This window comes from Uloborus diversus, unplaced genomic scaffold (genome assembly GCF_026930045.1).
Source record: "Uloborus diversus isolate 005 unplaced genomic scaffold, Udiv.v.3.1 scaffold_503, whole genome shotgun sequence".
Classification (NCBI taxonomy): domain Eukaryota; kingdom Metazoa; phylum Arthropoda; class Arachnida; order Araneae; family Uloboridae; genus Uloborus; species Uloborus diversus.
This window is the reverse complement of record NW_026558685.1, coordinates 36,373-56,669: the sequence shown is the minus strand read 5'-3', so window position 1 is coordinate 56,669 and position 20,297 is coordinate 36,373. Positions and strand designations below refer to the sequence as shown.

General features: G+C 33.7%; 1 protein-coding gene across 1 annotated transcript in view; it reads right to left on the bottom strand.

Annotated features, from left to right (window-relative positions):
- The window catches only part of LOC129233531 (transcription factor GATA-3-like), a gene marked incomplete at its 5' end in the record, with an annotated part of 51,766 nt that overhangs the window by 5,789 nt on the left and 25,680 nt on the right, over positions 1-20,297 (bottom strand). The window contains one exon of the mRNA XM_054867542.1: positions 18,610-18,735. Coding sequence (XP_054723517.1) covers positions 18,610-18,735 — 126 coding nt within the window. The remainder of the gene's footprint in view (positions 1-18,609; positions 18,736-20,297) is intronic.

Sequence of the window (20,297 nt, the reverse complement as noted above, 5' to 3'; positions counted from 1 at the left end):
TCTCTTGGATTTTTCTATAGCTTTATAATTAGTGTAATTGTGCTTTATATTAAATCTGTGTAAGTGTTAATAAGTGTTAATCTCCTTCTAAAATGACAATTGCTAAAAATTTGCAGTTACATTTAATTACAAAATTGAGATTTTCGAAAGTTTTGAATTTTTTAAAATTGAACAGCTCTATTCGTTTTCAACAACCTCAAAAATTTTCAATCATGATTCAATTGTAAAAAAAAAAAAAAAAATCAAACAGAAACTTTGGCAAGCAATAAATTTTTCACATCACTATGGAATTAAAATTTGGTTTCCAAAAAGTAGGAGATTAAGAATTAATTAAGAGCAGAAAAAAGATAGCATTACATTCAATGCACAATTAAAAATAAATATACACGCGAGTAGGTCAATCAAATTATTTTAATTCTCCGTTCCAGTGATAATAAAATAGAAATATCTTCGAAAACAGATTAAAAGTAATTATTGATTAGCATAAAAAACATTGAAGCACAATAGAATTTAGAGGTATCTGATTTGATTAAATGTAATTGCAGCGTAATTGTGTTTGTTAGAAATTTTTGCAGGCAGTAAATAATTGTAGTGCGAGCATTTGAATGAAGTTTTTCAAATGTCAAAAATGAAATAATTGAAAACGGCTTTAATAAGCCTTTATCAATTGTATGGAAACAACTCATGCATGCACGTGTTCATCAATCTTCCATAAATAAAGAAAAAGGATGATAATAATAAAGAACACAGTCCGAGGTTGAATCTCAACCCCTCCATTCTTTATACCTCGTATATTATTATTATTTCGAACGTAACAGAGAGAGAAGCAGCGTCAGGTCCACTGAACACGCACAAAAAGGAACGCTGGTGACAGCGTTGAGAAGGAAAGGTAAGAAGAAAAAAAAAAGAAATAAAATTAAATAAATAGCTGAAGAAGAGAGAAAAAAAATAATAATCGGCGAGGGTGGTCAAGAATAGCAATGAGGGAACGACCCAATTAAAGACGAGGGAGAGGGGTGGGCCGAACAGGCGAGCTGGCATAATAGTTCTTAGTCGCGCCACGATGAACCTGCCTTCCTGTTACATTGTCGTCGGTTAGAACAACCGAAATGCGGTTCTTTTTGGGTGTATTGTTGGTGGTGTCCCAAATCGTTCGACAGTGTCCTGTTTTGTCCGAAAAGTAGAAAGGACTAAACTGTGGATGAGCCTTTTCGCTCTTTTCACATGCGATTGAGACAGTGGAATGGGATCACATTTTGACACCGCAATGAACTCTGGATAATTCAGTAAGCGAAGAAGTAAAGTGAAGAAGTTTAACGACAGTTCGGAAAATATCATAAATATAGATGGTCTTAATTTATGACCTAATTTCAGAATTGGTACTAAAAAAAAAAAGGTTTTGAAATGGTTTAAAGCAGGGGTTCTCGATGTGGGTTTCGCGACACCCTCGGGTGCCGTAGAGATAGTCCACGATATCAAATCTTAATTGCAAAGTAAACAGAAAAAGTGTCGTAGTTACTCATAAAAGTCTCACCCGGTTTCATATATTATTTCACTTGAGAAAACAAAAACACGAAATGACATTCCTCTACATTAAGAACCTACAAGAAGTCGTCCTTATTTCATGAAAGATATAATCAGTGGATACCCTGTTTCTGCATATTTTCTGGTTGTTTCCTCAAAATCATGCAAATAAATGAAAATAATGCTTGGCTATCTATCTACATTCGCATTTATACAGTTCTATTCATATATATATAAATATGTACATATGTATAGATAGATTAGGTAGATAAGAGTTACACATGCAATAGAGATAATTGATTGGTGCCGTGAGAAATTTTTAATTGTTCGAAGAGTGCCACGACTAGGATAAGCTTGGGAACCCCTGGTTTAAAGTACTATCTTCATTTTCTTCTCTCTTCAAGAAGCAATTTAAAACAACTTATTCAGAATAAGAAAACTTAAAGTAATCGCATAATAGTTGGAGAATACTAATAATTTGGTTTCTTGAACTGTTAAAACTGATTAGATTGAAAAATAGTTTTGAGTGCACAACCTTCTGTCGTATTGTTCATCATTCAGTGAAACCTGTATAAGTTGCACACTAACGGTGTCGTACTTTCGTGCTCAACTTGGACAGGAGGTCAACTTATGGAGGTTGATACAAAACTAAATTTGTACCACACAAAAGCGGTCAATTTAGACAGGTGGTGAACTTTACAGGTTTACCTATATATGGACCAGCAATTGTGGCTAACATTGCCCAAGAAAAATGAGATGGAATCAATGAATGAAATGGGTAAAAAGATAAGGACGAACATGAGACGATGCATTACTAATAACTAACTAAATCATCACTTTATTCCACACATTAAATGGGGGGAAAAGTAACATTAAGATTTTCTCTTTGTCTTTGGGTATAATAAAGTAGGAAAGGGTCAATTTCTCTGCATAAAATAGAATGCTTTTTTTCTGATACATTAGCTTATATATGGGATGATATACTTTTAAAAATCAATTAGTAAATTGAAGGTTCGCAAACACTGAAGTACTTCAAGAAGGAAACTGCATCGTTTCACTTTCTGAAGAGACTCATTTTGGCTAATGCCGCATGTAACAATATGAAATAAAAAATACACCGTTATTTTTCCAGATGTAGGATGAAAAATTGGGAAAATTACTATTAGTTTGGATGATAATTCACAGAAACAGTGATTCGTAGATTAACGAAAAAAAAAAAACATGCGTCATTTATTTTCTTCTTTCGGCACTATGACTCAGCAAGAGGTGAGATTAGTTGAGAGTTTTAGACTGAAGAGCAGGTGTTTATTACACAGATGAAAGAAGTCATCGAGCACACTTATATACATCACACACCTGCACTCGTACCAGGATGTACATTAGGGCTATTCGGGTATTTGATGCGAAATTTTGTTTGGATCATTGCTAATGAAGTGGCATGTCTTTTTCTTTATCCACTGAAAGGGTAGCGGATAATCAAAACCTACAGAGCAAGAAAAGTTTATGTACGAAACACTATTGATAGAGAAACTGCATAATTCATTTCTGATTTGATTAAACCTACGTTTTATATCCATAACTGGGCACAGTTAAGTGCAAAATATTTTTTCTGAAAAGATACGACATATAATTACAAATTAATTTATTTGAATAGCAATCATGTATTAAACAGACTTGATCTTTCTGCATGTGTCCCAATGCAAATTCGTGCTTTGTCGTCTGTTACACGTTCAGCGTCTGATAGTTCAGAATTTGCTAAAAACCCTTCGTTCTAAAACAAGCAATGGACAAATGCACAATTGCACAGGGCTCCTGTTAGTTACCATCAATTCTCAAAAAACGTCCTTTCCCATCAATCCTCAAAAAACTTGTATACTGATTTTCAAAAAATCTTTATCAAGAGTTATGCAGCATTTTTACATTCAATAGTGCGACGTCACCACGGACTGACAAAAGTACGATCCTGTAACCTATTAATGGCTTTATAGTGACTTTTCGTGATCGTTATTCAACGAGGATCTTTATGTGACCGTCACACAACTTTCACTGAAGAATCCCATTTTTGACACTGCTATTATAGGGTAATGGCAAGAAAAAAGGTGACCATAAATTCAATATACCAGTATACTAAACAGGAAGATTGCGATGAAATTGTCTCCTTTTATTTGACCTCTTGATCACTTTCCAAAAAACCGACAGTTACGAAAACTATCAATTCTACTCAGTGGCGTACCTAGCATGGGTGTGCCCCACCCCCCTACAAAAGCAAAAGGAAAAAAAAAATAAAGAAACATGAAATTCATGCAATTTTCAGAAACAACTACATTTGTGTAATAACGAAATTTCAAGTGGGCTAATGTACAAAAAACAAGTAAAGATCTGTGAGTTTTCCCGCGGAAAATTTTCCCATTTGTAGTCGTAAAAATGCATTTTAGTTTCATATTTTTCAAAAACTTGCAATTCCACTTTGGGTGTCATCCCCCGGACGGGTAACACCCGGGGTGGACCCCCCCCCCCCCGTAGCGACGCCACCGACTCAATATTTAAAACCTATTCATTAAAAATGCACTCGCTGGAAGAAAAAAAATGTTTGGAAAATGAAAATTTTCAGAAAAATAACACAATGAAAAGTAATAAAAATAATATTTCTACCTTGAGCTCCGTAGATGTAGTGCTCATCTAGAGCTACTGTTTTTGCCAGGGATAATTTTTGCTCAATTACGATCTTTCACTCTGACGAACATCTCGGGCTCGAAAATTAACTGTTATTACCTAACAAGTTTCCGTTCGACATCCACCAAAGGAAGATGCGAGTTAGGTAGAAAAGAAAAAAAGAAAAAAAAAACGACAAGAAAGCAAACTGTGTACACGCACACAATAATAATTGGCTAACAATTGAAGGGTCATTATTTCTTCGCCTATGCCACACAGATTGTGAGAGAGGACAGCTTATTTTGAGTTCCTTCAAACTGGGGTGAAGCGAGAGAGAAATAATTGTGAGGAGATGTGGTGAAATTGCCCTGGGCGATCGTTCCTTTCTGATCCTGAAACCGAGAATGATGTAACGGTCGCAAAGATGAAAAGGACGGATCGACCCATCGATCAAAATCAATTATAGGGCTGAAAATTATTTAAATATCAGTCTCATCCGTTTTGATGAAAGCTAATTCTTTCGAGTTAATAAGAATGTAATTTTTTGTAGGCAGATATGCACAAAAGAAAGGAGCTAATTAATTTGTGTATTGGAAGTAGACAATAAGCTACTCGGTGCAAGTTCCACAGGTATTAATATATCAAATTTAACTTTCCCTCTCCAAAGCACTAAATCTAATAATTTTAATGTCGAAATTATCCATTTCAACCGGGATCAGTCTAAAACCACATTTTTGTTATTTTAAAGCACCGAATCTTTTCAAAGTATCATGCCGAGATAACTATCCCACACAATTCAATAAAAGTTTGCTTTGTAATTTTCCAAAATCATACAAGTTATTAGTAGAAAAAGTGTATATGTAAATAAAATTTACTCAATTCAATCATTATCGTATGAAATATTTAAATCAAAATTCATTCAATAAGCTGCCAGTAATTTTTTTTTTTTTTTTTTTAAATCCTTGTAGTACTTCGCAATATGGCATAGTAGTAAATCAGTTTCAGAAATTGAATCAAGAAGTTCAGAAAAATGAAGTAAATACAATGTATTTAACCTTCTAGATGTTTATCCCACGATTTCCACGGACAACGTACAAGTAGTGAATTTGATCATCCGTGATTTTCACGCGCAAGAATTTTTCACGTATTTAACACCTTATCCAGGTTATTTAAGACTGAATGTGAGTATAGTTTGACATCTCGATGTTTTTCATGCCTACCCAATCAAGAAAAAAACTCGCAAGACAGTGTTTGCTGCTTTGAAAAGACTGAAGATAGAGAAATTTGTCAAACTCAAACTCAGTGCAAAGAGTGAAATAGGACTCAACATTGTTTTGAGCTACAAGAGTATAATTTTTAACGCAAGTTTTGCTAACTTTTACATTAGTCTATTATTTAAAAAAACTTATATTTTAAAACGACTTTACTGAAAAAAAAAACGAGCTGATGTGTGAATCACATGACTTCCTTTTACTCCAATTTCATGTCATTTTCCCATTATTGGTAATTTTAATGTGATTTAATAGTTTACTCTGTAAATATTTCCTACAGTGGCCAAATTGAAACCAGATTTAAAACTTAAAAAAAATCGCCAAATTTGTCACCAAGTTAGCGACAAAACTTGGCGATCAAAAGACTGGCGATATATCGCCAAGTGTTCGCCAAATTATAACACCACTTGAGTTTACATCAAAATTATCAATGATTTCCCCCAAAAGGGGGCAAAAGACCCCCTTAAGAACATCTGAATGCAACCAAAAGGGGAGGTGCACAACTAGATCCCACTAGGAGTCTACGTACAAAATTTCAACTTTCTAGGACATACCGTTCTTGAGTTATGCGACATACATACGCACATACACACATCCGCACATACGCACATACATAACATACATACGTACGTACAGACGTCACGAAAAAATTCGTTGTAACTAACTCGGGAATCGTCAAAATGAATATTTCGGGTGTCTATACGTTCTTAGGCACTTATCCATGTGGTCGATTTGAAAAAAAAAAAAAAAAAAACTCAACATTCATTCGGGGGTGAGCAAAATGGAAATTAAGGTTGATTTTTGAGTGAAAATTCTTTCGGGAAAATAATACTTAAGTAAAAAAAAAAAGTAAGAAAAAAGAAATCGTTTGTTTTTCCCCTGTTGCCAAAAAATAATTTTGAAAATGAATTACTGTACTTTCAAAAACAAATAAAAATAATGTGATTCAATGATTAACTCTCTAAATATTTCCATCGGTGGCCAAGTTAATACCAAGTTATTTAAAAAAGAAAAAAATCGTCGCCAAGTTGGCGAAAAAACTTGGCGACCAAAAGCTTGGCGATACGTCACCAAGTGTTTACCAAATTATAACACCACTTAAGTTTGCATTGATATTAACAATGATTTCCCCCCAAAAAGGTGCAAAAGACCCCCTTAGGAACATCCGAAAGCAACCAAAAGGGGAGGTGCACAACTAGACCCCACTACGAGTCTATGTACCAAATTTCAACTTTCTAGGACATACCATTTTTGAGTTATGCGAGATACATACGCACATACGCACATACGCACATACATACAGACGTCACGAGAAAAGTCGTTGTAATTACCTCGGTGATCGTCAAAATGGATATTTCGCGTGTCTATACATTCTTAGGCACTTTTCCGCATGTGGTCGAATCGAAAAAAAAACTCAACATTCATTTGGGGGTGAGCAAAATGGAAATTAAGGGCGATTTTTGAGTGAAAATTTTTTCGCGAATACAATACTTCCTTTTTTGTAAAAGGAAGTAAAAAGGAGACGTCAAAGGAAAACGGTTCGTTTTCTGTATCATTAACGTTTTTTACTCGTATTTAACGGATTTGCAATTCATTCTCTTATTGATTTATATTCGAGAAAGATTTCGGGTTAGTTGAAAAATAATCTTTCCCTTAATGCTTGTATTAAATAATGTGATTTATTGGTGGTTCGAATCCAAGAGTTACGTCTCCTTCTAAAAGGTACAAGTTCTCACGGCTGATGATAAGCCACACCTTCATTCCTGCCGAACCCTTGATCATTTTTTATTCAGTAGATCATGCATAAATGAATCTTCATAATCTCGGCTCACTTGCATTGCTTCGTGCCTGGAGTAGAGTAGTGAAAAATTGATTTCAAAGTTTTTTTTTTTGCATCCCCACAAAATAGTATTAAATGGGATGCGTTACTAAAAATCTCACTTTGGGATTGTAAATAATATTTACAGGAACTGGTAAAAAAAACAAACTTGGATTGCATTTGGCTATCTGTATTTATAACTACTTATTTGTACATACATTTACTCCATTGCTTTATTATTATCATCACACCTAAGTGCTAACTGTAGAATGAAAGAGTCATTGGGACACAAGATTTCTTATTTTCTTTAGGATGTATTACCCCATTCTCTCTGTAACTGCTTATATACGTTCTCCCCGTATCATTTCAGTTAAACAAGATTAGGCTTTATATAATATAGCTCAGATATGTTCAAGTTGGACCTTGACAATCTTTTACTTCTTTTGGGGGGTAATAGGGGAGAGTTGTTGGGGCTGAGTTGAGTTCTGTAACTTAGTAGTAGTTCAGTGAATGTATTCCAACTCAACCCTTTTCCTCTGAATAACCTAGAAAGAAGCAAATATTGTTAAGGTTGAACGATCAGAGCCACAAAATACAGCTAGCTCAGTAGGTACTAGGTCGTGAAATAAAAATTTAATATTTTATTTAAAATGTTTAAACTTTTCTGTTACATAATACACGAATTATTCATACACTAAATCAAAGAAATTTCTTTTGGATAAAGGAGTGCAGAAAGCGTTATTTATGAATTCATTTTTAATGCGAATGCTACTGGTGCTTTCTCCAGCGTTTTCGCTGTTCATTTATTAAATATTAATCGCAACACTAAAATGCAGTCGCTATCGCCTTTATAGCGAAGCTGAGAAAGCGTATTTATTTCGAATTGCCAAGGGAAGGCAAAGCGCAGTATTTACAGAAATGTTTTTCTGAGATGTTTGAAGAAGTACGTTTTAGATTGTATTCTAATAATAGAGAAATATTGGAATTTTACGGGGGGGGGGGATTCGTCTTTCGTGCTGTACTTTCAGCAAAAATCAAATAAGCAAGCTTGTACAACAAAGCTTAATAATTAAGCTTGATTATAATTATTATAACCGATAAGAAAAATGCAAAAAAAAAAAAAAAAAAAAAAGAAAAGAAAAGAAAAATTAAGAATTCGCAAATACTGCTCTCCCACAGCAATTTTACGTAATAGTTGCAATTTCTTGTTTCATTTTACTCTATTAAACTTTTTGTGGCGTAATTACAGCTATAATGAAATTTTTATTCGGTCCCTTCGATTTCGTTATAACCGGGCGGGACTGTATGAACAGAGCAAGAATTTCTTCTTCCAACCCTTTTACTGGAATTCCATCTGCAATGCATTAAAACCGAACTTAAGATACTCTCAATCATCCGACTTCCTACCCGCAATTGGAAACAATTATGGGGCTTATATTTTCAGTTGTAGCCTCATGGCGGCGCGGGTTCTATGTAACCGGTTTCACTTTCTCATTAACAGCCGGAATGAGTGATGAATGACATTTGATCCATTGACTCTTATACGGCAACACAAGCGGTCGGTGTAAAAATTTCGAAGAAACCACCTTCCCCCCTTTCATCTGAAAGAGCGTTTTTCTTTTCCGTTTAATTTCTTCTTTCTCTTGTGCTGTGGGGCAGAGTATTTTTAATGCTTTTCTTTCCATTGAATACGCGCACTTTCTTCAGAGTCGTTACGTATGCTGTTCCAATGCCTGTTCACACATTCGTTTCCGTTCATCGGCATCTTTACCGTTTTCCGAGAACTTCTTGGCAGCCGTTGTGAACGCTTTCAATTTTTTCTCCCCCCTCTCTCTCTCTCTCTCTCTCTCTCTTTATCTATCTCATTACGAAATACATCAATGATAGCTGCCAACCAATGATAGCTGTTCTCAGAAGCGTTTGAAAAAATTATAATTTTAAATTTTGAAAAAAAAAAAAACTACTGTGTGTATGCATGCAGTGTCAAAAAATACTGAATTCTTATAAAAGTACTTTGTTACATCTAATTGCTATCACTTTTAGCTAAACTGAAGTTGATTGATTTAAAACCTTTCTTAAACCATAAATCATCATAGCCTACGTTATAAATTAAAAAATATCGAAATTTCTTAAAACTACCAAATACTGAATTAATTTCATGAAAGTACTTTGTTACATCTATTGCAATTAGAAATTACTATCACATTTAGTTAAACTAAAGTTAGTTGATTTAACCTTTCTTTAACCATAAATCAGCTTTTGTTGTACGCTATAACTCTATTAATATCGAAAGTTTTATACAATCATAGTATGGTATTTTTTTATGTATGTAAGGACTGTAATGGCTACCCCTCCTCCTCCCCCATCCTTGAATTTTATACTTTAACTGCGTTAGGTCATTCTACATAAATATGTATAAAAAGAGAAGCATTAAAAGTGTTAAAACGTAGAAATAAGAATTAAGAAGTGTTAAAGGATAAAAATAGGAATTTTTATAAGAACACATTAGAATATGTATTGTGTATAAATGTAAAGCACTAAAATAGTAGTAAATAAAAAAAAATGAAACTGAGACTCAAAGATGTAAACGAAATGAAATTACAAAATTGGGCCTCTTGAAGCTGAAACTTTTGAACAAGTGCGAGATGAAGTTTGTATGTTTGCAAGGGGGAAAAAAAACACTTTAAAGCAATCTGTTAGTTTGGAATTGATTTATTTAATATTGAATGTTTCTTTGAAACTTAAATTTGACTATCAGCTCTCCATTTTGCCACTAATTTCAATAACTTGGTGGAAATTATTGCACGTGTTTGAGGAATATCTCACGCGTTAATTTGAAGAATGATATCGCATTCGTAGTTTATGTGAAATTTCTATGCGTTAAGCAAATTTTTAGCGTCGAAATTTAAAGCCATTTTATGTTGTTTCAAATCCAAGGGAAAGCAGTGAGTTGTGTTCGGTTTTAGAGACATTTGGCCCGCTCTGTGTTAGTTGCACAGTGATTCAGTTAAAAAGACCCTTTGTTGCACATTCTGCTCAGAAGAAAAATAGAATAGAGGGAAATAAAAGAAGCGGAAGTTGGATAAAAAATGGAACGACTGTTGGGCAAAAAATGATGCGGGATCATTTAAAAGCTAGTGAAAGGCTGAAATTGTTGACAAGAACTCAAAACATTTGTTCATGATCATCGAATGTAAGACTGGAGTTTCAGTGTCTGTGAAGATTATCTGACGCAATGCATTCACTAAGTAAAAAGGGGAAAAAGTTTCGAAGAGGAAGAGAAAAAATTGTTAAAATTAAAAGGAAAATATTGATTTAAAATGCAAACTGAAATGATGTGAGTGAGACACAGTAGCATGCAACGGTTCTACTAATAATTCTATTATTATGCATGGTTTATCCATATTTCTATTAATTACTTTGCAATTTTATGCATGTAACAATTACAGAAAAATTAACGTCAAAAAGATTTCAAAATTATTTTTCTATTATATTGGATCTATGAAATTGCCAATTAAAATTTTTCACACCTAAATTTTCATAGAAAAAAAACAATTAGCTTGATGATCTTAATTTTATGCTTAGTGATAAGTTTATGTATTAGGGCTGTGGTAGCTTCCAATTACAAATGTTAATAAATATTCCCTTTACCATAAAGAAACTTTTTCCCGCTAGTAAGATTATTGCAACATCTAGAAGTTAAAAATCTGGCTTGAGATATTAGAATTGTTTTAAAATTACGCCTAAGCAGGCCATTTCCCTAATTTTAAGTTTATAGTTGTAATAATTTCTATAGTTACAAAAAACATTACAATATGGTATAATTCCCAATATTACAATAAAAGATCGTGAAACCATTTGTGCATTAAATTTAAGTGTGTTTAACTCTTCATTTTCAGTCCTTCCTTAGGACCATAACCACTCTTTTGGCGCCGAGCACTGGCGCCAGGCCCGCGCAATAGGGGTGCTCTTGACATCGTGTTGACAAGAAGCATTGGTTCAGTTCAGTGTGGCATGCCTCCCTAAACAACGTTCCCTTTCTTTCAGGCATTATCTCTTTCGCAGAAGCTAAGGGGGACTGTTTCGTTTTGAAGGCTTGTTTAGCTCTGATTTGTAGGCAGGTAATTCGTTTGCACGAAGGTCCCCAGTTCAGAATTTAGGCAAAAGTTGTGTTTACTAGCGAGATAAATAGCAAGAGATTATCTGTGTTTCTCAAATTATGTGGATTTTAAGTTGAGTTTCGCACAATGCGGTTGAGTTTTACACAATTATTAAAACAAACATAAACATATCAGGTTTCGAACTCACATACATCATCCAAAGAAATCCTGATTTTTGTTGAGTGGAGGCTTCAAAATAACTTCCTGGGCTTAATGTCCCCCACCCCTTCCCTTCTCTATCTCTCTCCCTCCCCCATCATTAAATCCTATGCAGTAAAATAATAAGCATAAATAGGGTAACATTTCCCTTTTTTGCACGTATATAATTAACTATTGTAAGATAGATTTTTATTTCGCCTTTTCCCATTCTATTAATATTATTTCGTTATAAAAAAGAACTTAAATTTTCCTAAGCAAGTCTTATGAATACTTCCTCCTAAAAATATGCAACAATTTACACAAAATAGGAGAGCTACTCTTATTTCTGGAAACATGCAACGTTTAAATATTTTTACAATTTGGTATCACAATGCTTCTTGTTGTAAACTAAATAATGTTAAGCGGTAGCGCAACCAAAATTTCTCTCTTGGGCGGGAGTAGGTTACAGCAGTTCAAACATTACCATACTAAGATTGGCAATTGTATTAAATCCAAGGGATCTGGGGGTTAACGCCCCACCCCCTCGCCAATGTCAAACACTATCCTCGTGTATCTTGGTCTGCCACGATTTCTCTTTCTTTCACTCACACATATGTGTGGGCGCATGTCTTATTAAAGGAATGCTTTCAAGAGTTCTGTAAAAAGCTTCTTTTTAAACCTAAGCTCTCAAAAAATTATTTATTTTATTTTATTAATTAATTAATTTTTTTGTGGTGCTTCGAATACACATGTATTTAATTTATGAATAAACTCGTCTGCAATTAACGCTTAAATGCAATTAACACTTTACGGGGCTAATTTAGGTTCACTTTTGTTGAAGTCCGCTATTTTGGAGATATTATTTAAAGGTAACTTAAACCTGTGAATCACTTCATAAATCCAACCTCTTGCTAGACTCCCGAAATCGACAAATTAGAGTCAAGGGATTTATTATGAACTACATGTGACATTATGAGGCAGTGAGAAGCAAAGGAATGAAAGTGCCAAAATCGGAGATAATCTGGCAATGTAAGAAGAACTCGCCTATTAAGTGCTGCAATACAGAAAGATTTAGAAAAAAAAAAGTCAATGAAAGTCTCCTACAATCTGAAATTAAAAACGCGTTTTTCGCAAAACTTTAAAAAGTCCACTTACATCCCTTTGCTTCTCACTGCCTCATACGAACTATTTGTGTGCTCTTCATAATAAAACGTCATAAAAACTCCCACACTTTTCAACACTGCACAACGATGTGTGTCCCATCAGGATTTGTCAGCTCGAAAAGAAACAAGAAGGCGATTAAGTTTTTTAAAAAAAATCGTAATCCTTTGGAACGTTGAATTCCGGAAGCCCCATTACTGGGCCGAGAACCTCGGCGTCGGCGTCGTAACGGGAGAAGGCCGAACCGGCAGGGGGCTCGGGCGCGTGCGAGGTGCCTAGAGAATTCTGAGAATGCCCCACGACGGGGCTCCTCACCCGAAACGACTGCCGGCGCCAGATACTCGTGTGCCCGGGTGAAAGGAGAATAGTCGGGAGAAAGAATAGAATAGTGCCGAAAAAATATGTGTTAGGCTATTTAAAAAACTAATAATTGAATAATCTTTTTTAAGAGAATTTTCTGAATTTTTTTTTTTTGAGAAAATAAAAGAACATTCCTGCTTTAACTGTTTGTTATTTGCTCGGGTGATGAAAATGCATGTCAAAAGCAACGTAAAGAATAACATAGCGATCATTATATACAATATTTCGTTAAGAAAAAAACAATAACTGGAAAAATGTGAGAGGATTTATTTTGGAAAATAAGGATAGATTGAACAAAAATGTAGGTGTCAGATCAGAGTTTTAACGAAATTAAGTGTGATAACTTTGAAAGGCATATGAAAACATTTGTGTAACGTGAATAATTGTTTCATACGCAATTTTTGGGTTATTAGACATTATCGCATGTTATCTTAAAAATATAATTTTAAGAAGTAAATATATGAAATTGGATGAAATTTTTTTTTTAGATACCTACAAACACATGTAGTGATCTAATTTTAAATTTTTATTTTTTTTAGTTACTGTTATTATTTTTAATTATTTGTAACATGATATTGTTTTTATTATATTGTTTAGTGATAATAATAATTATTATTACATTGTTTAAGAGTAATAATGATTATTATTATTAAACAATTATAGAATCTTCACATCTGCCTTCCCACAAAACGATTTTTTATAATATTCAAAAAAACTGGCAGATAGTTTACACATAATAACTGCACGTTATCCCTGAGATTAAAGGTAAGAATAATTTGGAAAGAAAAAACATATTATACTTCTCAATTGGATTCATGAAGTACTCGATCTTTTTCTCCTCTAATTACTCAAGACCTTTCAATTTTTAGCTTCATAAGAAGGGAATGGTTCGTGCCAATCAACTTATAGCTACAAAAAATGTTTTTAATAAGCTTAGCGGTCTTTAAAAGCGCAGGCAAAAACTTACTTGTTGCTCCGCTTTTACCAGTACATTACTAATTGCCCCTCTGAAGTTCTTCACAATTCGTTTCCTCAATCCTAAACATTAAGTCATAAATCCATAAAAGTTTAACTAAAAGATTTGCATAAATCCTGCTAGATTCCTGCATTTCACGAAGTGATAAGTTACGCCATGACTCTTTGTCGAAATTTGGGAAAACATAAGAAAAGGGCGTGGTTTCTCACCCTGGCAGTGCTTCGAGTACTGGCGACAAGCAATAAAACGGGTCATTAAATTAGGTAAGTTTGGCAAGATGCGACCAAGCAGGGAAGCAATTGAATTGCAATTCTAATACAGTTGTTCAAGTGCGTCAAAATTTCGGCAGCCGCTTTTCGGTTGCGCCATAATGTGAGTATTATGGGGGACTTAACTGTCGAATTATAGTCGTAGTCACGCACAAATATCAATGGGAACGATTTCAAGTTCAATTGCCTTGATTTTTATCGAAAAAAATTGTTTAATTGAAGCATCCATGAGTGTGGTGTGGCGGAAAGTATAGTGATCATTCAACGCATCTGCAAAAATTGTCGTGATCGGGACTTTTATAAGCACGTTATAGCAAATATTGATATCAAACAATTGAGGAATTATTCAGTCTGTCCTTAACAGCGGAAGAAATTCCTTTGAGCTATCTATCTGTAGTTGGTTCCTTTGAGCCATTCCGCGGCAAAAAGGACCCTCAGTCTCGCACATGATAGCTCATATATTTCATTAAAAATAATAATTTACTGTCATCCATTCTTTTATGATGCAATTACAATTACCATTGCAATATATTTTATTGCCATAATAATTTTGTTATTATTATTTTTTTAAAGCTGCAATTAACACGTAACACATTACTTTATAATATTAAGAAATCCAATGAAAAGAGCAGGAATATTCTATCTGATACAATGTATCATACAAGTATAGAGTGGAGTATAAACTAAACAAAATATGGATGAAAATTTGTGAGATGTGACAATTCTGAACGCAGTGTTCGATGGTCATTAAGCGAAACTGATTTTAATAAGAACAAAAGCAACTCGATAGATTTTATGATCATTCAAATGACTTCTTTAAGTGTTTTTCAATGGTTTTAATTATGTTTGCTGAATTATCTATCAATTGTTTTATGAGAAAAGAGGAGAGAGTGGTTTAAATATGAAAAAAAAAAAAAACTGAATCGAAGAAAAAGATTTTTAAGTAAATAATAACATTAAAATAAATAAATAAATAAATAAATAAAAACAATTTTAAATAAAACGCGCGTTACATTAACTTTTAACACAGTTTTACAGTTTTAAAATGCATAAAAATGTGCCAAATTTTATCAAACGAATACCGATTTTTCTTATTTTTATTTATTTATTTATTTTTTTTGCTCTCAGGCAGCAGGCATCGAGTTTTATAAAAGAGATATTAGTTGCCCCCTCCCTCCCAAAAAAAAGAAAAAGGATTTTTTAGTGCTGGATATTCAGTTTGTTACATGTAGCGAAAAGTATAAAAATCGTTTGAATAAGACTGAAAAGTAGCAGAAAAAAAAAAAGTAATATTGAGCTGAAGAAAAAGGGAGGGAGGGGGGCGATTATTTAAAATGCTGATTTATAACAAAGTATAAAAAGCGTTTGAATAAGATTGCAAATCACCACAGAAAAAAATAATTATAATAAGTAGAAAAATGAAAGAAATATTTTTTTAACGAGATGAAAATAAATCGTTCAAAAAAGAAGAAAAAAAATACTGAATTCGAGAAATTATTCATGAGGAGGAATTTATAAAAACTTAAGCCTCCACAAATATGAAGTACGGAATTTATTATAGGAGAATAGATAAAATTAGAACCTCAAAATCAAATTTAAAAATGAAACAAAAAACATCTTCAGAAAATAAGTTTTTTTTCTGCTGAGTTAGGATAATTATTACAAATGCCTATTATTGTGTATGTAAGAACCGAAATCATTCTAGTGCTTTGAGTGAAATAAAAAATAGATGTCCCACCCTCCCTATTCGCCTTGACTGGTAAGAAAAACAAACACATCCCAACAGATTTATTCGTCCTCCTCCTCTCTCCAAACATGACAAGAGTGATCCTCATTGTAAGTTTTCCTAATCCATCCATTATAACACTGACAACCTCTGAATTCAAGAAAAAAAAAAGTGAGCAAGGGGGAAGAAAAAAAAAAAAAGAAAGCTTGAAGAACAGCCTGGTCACTTAGAGAAGAATTCAACTCCGAACTGACCCCTGGAGAGTAAACTGCCTCTTCCTGTCAAAATGTCGCCATCAGAGTCAAACTGACCACCAACTTTACCTCCGACCCTTTTCCTGTATACCCCCAATGTTTGCTTCAGGAAGAGGGTGTCTGTCTGGGTCGAGGCGCCATCGGACGCCGTAAATTCTGTCTGTTTGTCGCCACTTCGTTATCCACCAAGAAAAAGCAATAATGTCCCAAGCGTAAAGCATCTTGACTAATTGGTGCTACTACTCACCCGGAAAGAAAACATGAGATCGAATGTTGGTGATAAAAATCTCTAACTTCGTATGGTGATGAAATCCCCCCCCCCCCTTGAAGGGATGACTCGTCTGCATTCATATAACTGAGCGGAAATTACGCTTGATTGTTTACTAACAGCGACAAAATTGTAAAGAAGATGCTTTCACTGACAGTTTTATTTATTTTTATCCTTTTTATTTCTTACAGTGAAGAAATTTTCTTTTATATAATAAAGAGTTATTCAAAGATTCAGAGAGATTGTGATCACACTCACACGCCCCAAAAAATTCATGCATAAACAAATGTAAATCGGTTAACGGAACGTTTTATTCATCACACCCGTTTAAAATGTGACGGAATAGTAAATACAAAATTTGATAAATCAGTGCTTTTTCCCCAATATAAAACATAAGTTACTAAACAAAGAAAACAATATTTTGCTGTTTTAAAAATAACTAATATACTTTAAATGGGTCTGTTTTTTGTTTTAAATGGTGGGGTGCCTCAACAGGAAGTAATATATAATATATAAATATTTTAGAGCATACAATATGCGTGGATGAGGAAATGCTGACATATTGAGGTTTATGATTCATTATAAAAAGATTCGACTATATTAGGAACAATTTAGCTCAGTTTTTGCTTTTCTTTCTAAGAAATGTTTGAAACAGAAAGACATTAGATGATAAGAGTCCAAATATTTTTAGTGACGTGAAACTAAGCGTAATTCCAAGAAAAATAAACAAAAGTTGAATATTACCAAACGCATTCAATAACTTTCCAAAAATGAAACGCATAGGCAACAAGACATCAGAAAAAATGAAACTTCAGCCTCTTCGCCTCGACTGGATATGAATAGCAGTGGCAGAAAGATCTCAGGTAAAAGTTCGTAACGAGACAGGTATGTGGGGGTGAAAAGGCAGCTTTGACCCCAAGGTCACGCCTTTCCCGCACCTCAGTGCACTCCCTCTGCAACCCCCCATATATCGGTGCCTTTCTGATTTATGATCACTGAGCAAATAATTATAGACGGGGGACTTGGCTGGAGTTTATCAAAGGACGATTTCGCAGACACATATTACGCTCAAAAATGTTCACCCACTTTTTTTATTCCTCTCTCTCTTTTTTTCTTTCTTTCCCTCCCCTCTAATACCTCTTCATACGAAGCGTAATCGTATTTGTGCTTGCGCGCTTGGTTCAAACTAACTGTCGCTCAATTTCGGTGTGTTTTGGTGTGCTTGAGTGTGTAATCGTTAGAAGCTGAAGACGTTCTCAAGTAGTATAAGTGCGTATGTCACAAAATAAAACAAAATGGGACGAAGTAATTTATATTTTATGTGTGTTCAGTTTATCATGGAGCAATCAGAAAAGCTAAAAGGCTCCTTCTAAAGGAGAAACGTTTGATTCCTTCCACTACTACGCACGACCACTGAAGCTCGTTGACAATATTAGTATTTTATTATGTATACAAGTGAAGACAATAATTATAACCTCAGGAAAAAAAATGCGACTGCGCCACTGGCGTGAGTGGGAAAGAGAGAGGAATTTTATGTGAGGGGGGGGGAGGGATCAGCAATATGATGTAACAAAAAGGGGTCGTCTAAAACTGACACTGATAGAATAAATATCAAACAAGATTTATTTTCTTTTTCTTATTAACAGAATACTAAAATGTAATTTTTTCTTTTAATTTCTTTCTTACTTTTTTTTTGGTGTAAAAAATTAAAATTTTGTGCGTCCATTGGGCTTAGCTTGAAGAAACATTAGCAGGTAAGATAATACTAAACAGCTAAGTCACTTTTAAAGTCTTAGGAAGCATCAGCTGACGTGTAGATGAATTAAGACTTCCTGAAGTTTTGAATTCTTATGCACGCGATTTATTCCAAGATTTTGATGCATTTTTTCACGCGTGCCTTATATAAAGTTGAACTCGCATTCTAATCAGCGTAATTCTGCTGCTTATTATTGCGGAATTATTTAAAAAAGCAATCGGACTTTCATTACGACGAAGACAATAACGATGAAAGAGAACTAAACTGATACTTACATTGTGTAGTTTATAATAGAGGCCACAGGCATTGCATACTGGTTCACCGTTCTGATTCCTTCTCCAGAGAGTGGTTGTGGTCGTTTTACAATTCGCACAGCTCGTCCCTGCTCGCCGCGCCGCGGACTGTAACGGAAGAAAAGAAAAAATTAACAAAGCAATAATGATTTCCCACTTTCAATGCAAAATAAGAAGATCAAACTGAGTGCAGAAAATGAAAATATTTTAAATTTGTCTGGTAAATAACATTAAACTTATAATGTTTTTAATCTTTCAATTGGGTGCAACGTAGATCAACCTCCTCGTGGTGAATCCTGGAAACGCATAGCTGCTAAGTGATCTACAATTTTCCCCCATGTGATCCAAGCCCCATTTAGTTCTTCTGGAACCCATGGATTGTAATCATTTGAAGCGCTGCCCTACGTTGTACTCCAAGAGTTTATGGCAACGATATTGATGGGAAGTAAGAGACCGAATGGGTTCATAGACTTTTTTTACAGTCATTCTTTTGTTATTTCTTTGTTAATTTGTTTTGGATATCAGTATTATCTTTTGTGACCGCCATTGGAAATTAAAAATATATATAAATTTAGAGAAGGGATATTCTTATTAATAAATTAATTAAACGATATCCTTATTATTACAAGGATATAATTATTCAATGCAATAAAATACTATTTTCCATACACTACATAATCAGTATCAATAAATTCATAACTCACTATCTATAAGTATGCCCAAACATTAAAAAATGAAAAAAGTATCAAAAATGCCGTGTACTCGGACATGATTGAAATTTAAATAAAATAAATAAAAAAAATAAATAAACATAAATAAAGTACTAATTGTTAGGAAAATGCTGGGTAGAATGGAGTCCCTTTAGCACTGCAGAAATTGTTCAACACACAACGAGAAAGTCGTAATCGAGCACTAGCGCAGAAGTGTTCAGTCACGATTCTCTTGGAGTTACTTTAAGATTTAAACTTTCTAATTTATTAGTTTTAGCGCACGAAAACAAACGAGATAGTTTTTAGTGACACCATCATTGTTAGCATTTGCATTTTTATATTCATTTTAGGTTTCTGAATTTTGAAAAAAGTGAATCAGAAAATTACAAAATTTTCTGATTCACTTTTTTTTTCACTGATTCTTATATAAATGTTGTTTTTGATATTTATTGAAAGTTACTGTACTCGAGAAAAACAATTAATTGAAAAAAAAAATGTGTGTTATAAAGAAATGTGATAGAAGTAAAACTTTTTTCTTTTCTTTTTTATGCATTCTGAACTGTTACCTCACCCGCATGTTTTCTCAGGCAAGCCACGCTCTTGTCCTTTCTGCGTCTGAACTAGGCATATTCACAATAAAATTGTATATTTTGATGAAGAAAATAGATTCTAAACTACGAGAAAACTAAACAATACTCGAAATCCGCTGTTTAACAATTGCCAAAAAAAAAAAAAAAAAAAAAAAAAAAAAAAAAAAAAAAACAGTAATTTAATTTTTGTTAATATAAGTTAACAAACTAAGGCTGAGAGTCAAAACTGAACCTAAGAATGTGGATTACACTTCAAACTGATGACTTGACGTGAATTATATGCTTGCTTAATTTCAGTCTTGAAATTAATTTGTTACATTTATTAACAAAACTAAATTAATAATAACTATTATTTTTCTTTTTTTTTTTT